We start from the raw sequence: 7,272 nt of genomic DNA, 5'->3' as shown, positions 1-7,272 counted from the left end.
GCTATATAATTAAATTACCTCGATTACTTCTATACAACTCGACACTAACTCACCAAAAATTTAGAAAAACTTGTTTTACAATCAAAATTGATTGTATCTTTATTTAAAAATAAATAAATAAATAAACTACCTTGAATATTAAAAAAGAAAGAAAGAAAGAAAATACCTTTACTTGCTACAAGGACGAAAGAATTTTTATAAATTAAAAAAAAGAAAACACAAAGAGGATGTAATATTGTAAAACACAGAAAACAAAAGAATTTGGGAAAATTAATACTTTGTACAATGTCAATTTCGAATTTAAAATTGACCTACGAAATACCGTGATTACAAGTTGATCCCCCCTATAACACTGTTGATTTTTCCGTTTTATATGAATACCATGTTGTACGAGTCACTTAGATTTTACAAATACGTGAGCCATTCACAGCCCGGCATACGTATTTGTAAAATTTAAGTGACTCATACAACATGGAATTCATATAAAACGGAATTATCAACAGCGTTATAGGGGGGTCGACTTGTACTTTCACAACTGAAACCGAACAGAACTACTTTATAAGATTAACACAAGTATAAATTTAGTGTACATTTTGTGTCGATACAGCCAACAAAACTCTGAGTCACGTGTATCAATTAACGTCGTAAGACAGCCGCGTGCAGATTGACACAATGTCGATAAATCGAAAAAGACCAGGTAAAAATCGACAGTAAATCACGTTTATAACGATCGTCCTTCGTTTCCAATAATATCTTTAACAGTTAATATGTGTTATAGACTGTAAGTGAGCATTTCCTTTGGATAACCAATCGAAGAGTGAGACGACGATCGACGTGTTACGCAAAGGAAGGTGTTACTCGTAGCAGCTGAGTGGAGAGGAAGGAGATTTGAATGTCGTGACGTAAACACATCGTGGAAATTATTAAAGTTGCACGCTTCAGAGGAGGGATAACAGCTGTACAGCAACATGCCCGAGCTTACTAACTCCAAGATTCCTCCACCCGATAGACATACCGTCGAAGAATTAAGGAAGCAAGTGTTAGAAGAAATCGAAAAATCCCCCGGTGAGTAGTGTTTAAAGCGTAGGAGTAAATATTTTCCTTTCCTTTCTTCCGTTCTTTATTAGAACAGAACAGCGTAAAGGCATTGTCTATAGCAGAATTGAGTTCTTTGTTACGCTCCTTTGTTGAGTAATAAACATATTATGATACTAGAATGGGGCTATTTTTAGACACAAAAAATATAGCAATTTAAGTAACGAATGGATAGAATGAACCCGTTTTAAACGAAATAACTTTCACCCCTCGCCAATGATGATTACTTTCGTTCAATTGAAAGGGAAACACAGTAATTTGACTTCTGTGACGCGTGGGGAGATGAAAGTAAATTTATAAAACTGTTATTTAATGGTTTAAAAGTAAATTTATGTCACATTTGGGCGTTTTTCTAGTATTTTTTACTCTCGTATACTAGATACTGTAGTGTTTTATTACATATCTGTAATTCTAAACCCCCTATCTAAAGGGCGTATATCAATTTACGCTCTACAGACTCGCAACAGTCTTTATAAACAACTCCTGTGTAATATACGCGAGAACACAGAAATAGCCCAACGTTTATTATTTAATTAACAATAAAGAAAACAATACAGTGTGTTGCAGCGGTGTTTTAGAGAATTGATCAAACAGGATCGAGTTTTAGAAGACCAGTCGACCTTCGCCGAGTTATGTCTTAAAAATTTCGTATAAAAACGTCCAGTGTAGGTGACGTCATAATTACATCTCGTGATACTGGCGGCCGGAAAAGTGAGTCACGTGGTTAGCTTTCTAGACCGCAAACGTCACGAGAGGTTTTAGTGTTTAACTCGATGAATCGTATCGAATTGTACGGGAGATTAAGAATAAAATTGTTTTATTTCTAGAACACGAAAGATTACTATCGATTTCGATCGTTACGCTATTTTCTAGCATTAAATTTCATTATTTATAAATTTATAAACTTGCATTCCTTTCGAGCGTGGAAGGTTTTCGTGTGGCGGATATAACACAATAGATTGTTTTAAAATGCTTTTGTCGAGATAAAATCGATTGTGTACTCTTCTGTACCTGGATATATTTTGTTAGAAAATTAAGTAAATCTCCCGTAAATTTATTTTTTAATTAAAAAAGTATCAAATATAAATAACGTGTCTGTATCGGTACGAGCTGCCATTTTGTTATAGAGTAAAGCGAGTAAAGATGGCGACTAGCTACGATACGGAACAGCTTTTAGTTTAAATTCTTTTTTAAATGTAAATTTTAATTTCTAGTGTTTTTACCGTTCTTAGAATCCTATTATGCGGAAGATATTAAGAGATTGAAAGATGACGACGAATTTGTCAAGAGATTCATCGTCCACCAAGCACTGTTACATCCTAATGAGGACAGGCTGAAAAATGGCATCGCTATGGCCAAAAAGGAATTAAAATGGAGGAAGGAGCATTCCATCAGAGGTATTTAACGCCCATTTTTTTTCTAATGGAAAGTAAGTGTGTTTAACTTATTGTTTCATCTGCAGAAATTAAAAGGGACGAGTTGCCAACCGAGTTCTTCGATCGCCAAGTTATCGTCCCTTACAACAGAGACAAAAATGGATGCTGCACGGGTGAGAAAATGTCCATACTTCCCTTAATTTAGTGTAACACTTGCTCTCGTCTGTTAGTAACACCCGATTTATATAATGAGGTATAACTAATTAGCGAATTTAACGGCTCGTTACTTGAGTTACCAGTGAAGTCAATTGTCTGTTGGGTTGTTTAACATTACCTCTCCCCATTTCCTGTGTTACGCATGAAATGTTCCTATTCTCCCTAAGATTATTTGGTTATTTAGAATATACAAGTGGGCCAAAATATATTTTCTAAAGAATAGTTTAGAAATTATTACCTGTTGCAAGAGAAATTTGATAACATTTTCAGCTTCCCTTTCATGCTCCATTGAAATTAAGGGAAGTGTTTGCTTTCTGGTAGTGTTTCTGAGAGCAAAAAAGGTGAGAAGAACGAGTTCGGCGGAGAAGCAGGACTTGGAACGATTCGTCACTTACTGGATAGAAAGCGTAGAAAGCATCAATCCCGGAGAGATGTTCACCATTATAATAGATTGCACGGGAGCTGGGCTTAGTAACGCTGTAAGTCATTCTTCGTGTTTTAATTTACAAGTCGACCCCCCCTAAAACACTGTTGTTGGGCTGTGAACAGCTCACAAATACGTGAGCTGTTCACAGCCCGGCACACGTATTTGTAAAATCTAAGTGACTCGTACAACATGGAATTCATATAAAACGGAAAAATTAACAGTGTTATAGGGGGGTCGACTGTATATTGCTGTTACGTCGCGTAACAAATACACGTGTGCTTTTCTCGTTACGAGTCTTCATAAGTGATGTTTCGTTTATATTTAGAATATGGACTTGTTGACTCTCTTGATTAACATGGTGAAAGAGCATTACTTGGCCATTGTAGGTGAGTATCATTTCGTAATTTCACCCCTTGAGGAATATTCAATGTGAAGTGTTTTTCACATAAAAAAAATGAATTAACCTTATATTAGCCCATTATGTAACTGTAGATAGTATATTTATGTAAATTTATTTGAAGGACATATCATTGTGGCTAATCTGCCGAGCATTTTGGTAGGTAAGTAGAATTTCTAGTATTGTGGTCACATTAATTATTGTATAATAACACCCGTAACCGTATGATTTACAGCTACATGGAAGATAGCCAAGTACTTGTTACCACCCGCAGCTGTCGAGAAGGTGAAGTTTGTAGATAATAAAACAATAGGAGAATACATAGAGGAAGATAGATTGCCACCCCACTTAGGAGGAACGGTAAGTCGGGACCCAAAATTAGGCATTTAAGTGGTAGTATGGTTACCATCACAACACATAGATTATTATTATTAGTAGTAGTAGTATATTCTTATAGCTAGGAAACACAACAGGTGCCAACTTTACCTTGAAAGTGACGTCAGTAACAATCAATAACAAGATTGGTATCGATAAGGCAATTTTAATTTTGCATACAGAATGAAACAATCGATAATTATCGCGTGCAAGTGGTGTGCCAAAGACAATTTTCGAGGAAAATACCTAATATAAGGTGATTTTATGCAAATCGATTGAAACTAGTAATTGATTTCTTGTATTTTTTTAACAGAATAACCAAGAATTTGGATATTATCCATTTATCTTCGCCGAAAATTATCCGAAATGCAACGATACTAGGATGGTTTAAAAATTCTTTCCATATTTACTTGTATACGTTTACAATAACCTTGTTTATAAAGAGTTATTCGTAGTTACTCATTTTATATACCGGGATCTATATTATACCTACAAAACTTTTGTATATGAAAAGATGACTTTATATTAAACATTTTCGAAACGTTTGGGCTATTGTTTGAATTTACAAAACAATTAACACTGTCTATAATGATTCAAATTACTCTTTTATGGAAATAGATCCGCCTGTATTTTCAGTAACACATATTATACAGAAAGATCTGAGAACAAAGTAACAAAATGCACTTTGTCTGAACTCAATAGGATTCTATCAAAGGAAGCTGGAAGATTTCTAAGTAAAAATTACACTGGCTTACCTGTAATGCCAAAGTTATTAACTTCATACTTTGAATCAGTAAACTAGAATCAACTAATCAGAGACCAGATATAGGATACCTTTTTCAATTTTCCAGCTTAAAAAGCAGAATACAGTTAATTTTCGACCCCTTAAAAACGTTGAAAAAAACAGTAGTTTTGTAAACTTCACTGTTATTTTGTATGATACAATTTTGAATGGACTGGCATTACGGTGTGAGTAGGGTAAATATATTCGTGTTAATGTAATATGCATTTTTCTGTGGAGAGGTTGTGTATCAATCGTCTAGTAAAGGGTTTTGATATAGACATTGCTTGCTTGGTATTATCAAAATGGTAATAATCACACAATGGTTGATTTTCTTTCATCTTCGTTCTGCTGTTATCGATCAATTAAAGTGTGCTATTATACCACTTGTTAAATTTTCAGAAGTAGAACACCGGGCACGTGTGTATTTGCTGTTAAGTAGGAACACACATAAGACACTAAATACCCGCGAGTGCCACAAGTGACCAGCAAAGGTTCGCTTAAATTACTCTATATTTACTACAAAGTAACTGGGCTCAGAGCTTATATGTAACATTCAAATCTAAATAATGCTAAAATTTATTTTGAATGTTATAAAAAGTGACAGAAACTGAGATGAAATAGATTAATGTTACATGAATTAAAGAGTGTTTCCTACAATATATATATTGATAGTGCTTTGATCTGAGTAAACATCTTGGATATTCAGTTTTTAAGCAGAATTCTTGGCTGTTAAAATGCCTCAAATTTGATATCGAAAATATATCTTTGCAATTCAGAATTGTGTAAGCCATTAGAAATTACATTATTTTCAGAATTGAAACATTACACAAGAAAGTTAAAACAGAACGAATATTTTATTAATTCGTTTATTTTTTTGTGTAAGAAAATAATTTCGTACTTTAACAACTTTTATATATATAATACATATATATAAAAAATCGACTCTTGCCACGTTGGTGCACAACCCTATCTTTCGTCCACCGACGATAACGTGTCCTGCCCGGTGTATAATGATGTGGATGTCATGATTTTTACATTTGTGACAACGATTTGCAACTACGATTCTATTTACAATTGGACGAAAAAGTTTGTCTGAATGCTTTACAAACAAAACAATAGGATGAAAGATGTTCTTCAATAAATAAGTGAGGTTAGAAAAGATTCATATTACAAAAATACAATCTATCTTACATCTATCATCTAATCTTTATGTATAATATATATATATAGTAAAAATAATTATTTTTCTCTTATAGAACTATCTGAACAGATTATACATTTAATGTAAGCTATACACACTGTTAAAATGTTTATATATAGTAGGACCATCTCAGAAAACCTTGTTTGTGATGCAGTTTTCTAGTTCGTTTAGAATCTTGCCGTTGGTGTCCACAAAACCGTCTTTGTCAAAAGTTTGATCGATGCATTTCAGATCGCACTCTGTCTGGTTTGAGGGTTTCATGTAGTTCCAGATTGCATCCCTCACCTCTTTCTTGTCTACGCCGTGGATTGGAACCGGCTTGGAATTCGGCGTGTTCTGATGCGTCCGGTCGTTGCCATTGAGAATCAGATGACTGTCATTCACCCGCTGCTTTTCTATGCCTTTGCAAGTGTTATCGTTGCTTTCCCTTAAAGTGTCTTTGTCGGTTGGTTTGTTATATATCTTGTAGAAGAGTCGAATTGGTTCGTTCTGCAATATAAACATCTATTATTATTTTACTGCTTAGTAGATTTGTTAACAAATGTATTACATAACATACAGGCAACAATTCTTCAAAGTAGATCTTACATAAGCTGTGTTGAATAGCAATAATAAAGAAAATATGCCATATTTTTCAGGCAATAGGTTCTCTATCATTCATCAATTACTTAACTTTCATTAGGACTCTATTTTATTTGGGTAATTGGTTATTGTCAGTTATGAGGATAACCAAAAGCTTCCTAACGAGATTAAAGATCAGAACAAATAAATTTGACTCGGCAATCTATTATTTTGTCCTCCTATCAAGACAGGCATAACAGTGTGGCAGTGTCATTTATAAATTCTCTCATAAGTATTACACTAAATTTACAAGTAAAAGAGAATCTTCTATATGTTCCATACTGCCATTTACACTTTGCTAAGCAACACAACAAAATTAGAAAATCTATACATTTTAAAATTTTATCAGAACTAATTACTTCATACTCATATGACAAGCAATGNGCCAGGCATAAAATTGACACTGTACATTTATACTGTATTTAGTTATTAAAGTGTCCTTCCTATTCGTAAAGGGGGCCTTAATCTTTTAAAAAAAATGTAATTTTAAAGGTTAAATTTGGGTAAAACTTGTTACGATTTATTAACGATAATTCTAAACGACATTTTCCTTATCGATGTTATCAGTAAAATATGAAGTTTCGGTGTTTTTAGTATTCAAAGGGACAAGTCGATCGAAGGACATACGCTAATTCTCTAACTTGTCACGTGGGTAAAAGAAATGAGGGACGTTTCACCATCCTATGTTATTTTCTCTACAATATATATATAATTAGGCGAAATAAACTTCTTATAGGAGTGCAGTACGTGTAAAACTGTACGAATTTGATCTGTTGGTGC

General features: G+C 33.8%; 1 protein-coding gene across 1 annotated transcript; it reads left to right on the top strand.

Annotated features, from left to right (window-relative positions):
• Positions 1-658: 658 nt before the first annotated feature.
• LOC111619945 (protein real-time-like) lies at positions 659-4,431 on the top strand. The gene is made up of 8 exons (XM_023361775.1): positions 659-1,065; positions 2,328-2,492; positions 2,558-2,644; positions 3,009-3,166; positions 3,440-3,500; positions 3,636-3,674; positions 3,747-3,871; positions 4,200-4,431. The coding sequence occupies exons 1-8, from the start codon at positions 969-971 to the stop codon at positions 4,275-4,277; spliced, it is 810 nt and encodes a 269-aa protein (XP_023217543.1). The 5' UTR covers positions 659-968; the 3' UTR covers positions 4,278-4,431.
• Positions 4,432-7,272: the final 2,841 nt, after the last annotated feature.

The sequence above is a fragment of the Centruroides sculpturatus genome, unplaced genomic scaffold, assembly GCF_000671375.1.
Source record: "Centruroides sculpturatus isolate CEXI.00-Female unplaced genomic scaffold, Cexi_2.0 scaffold235, whole genome shotgun sequence".
NCBI lineage: Eukaryota > Metazoa > Arthropoda > Arachnida > Scorpiones > Buthidae > Centruroides > Centruroides sculpturatus.
The sequence above is the reverse complement of the archived record's forward strand: the minus strand, read 5'-3'. Positions and strand labels throughout refer to the sequence as shown.

Excerpts from the sequence above, each read along its gene's own strand:
- LOC111619945 (XM_023361775.1), top strand. The coding sequence starts at position 969 with ATGCCCGAGCTTACTAACTCCAAGATTCCTCCACCCGATAGACATACC. Across the intron at positions 3,501-3,635 it reads GCATTACTTGGCCATTGTAG|GACATATCATTGTGGCTAAT; the intron begins GTGAGTATCATT and ends ATTTATTTGAAG. Across the intron at positions 3,675-3,746 it reads TCTGCCGAGCATTTTGGTAG|CTACATGGAAGATAGCCAAG; the intron begins GTAAGTAGAATT and ends TATGATTTACAG.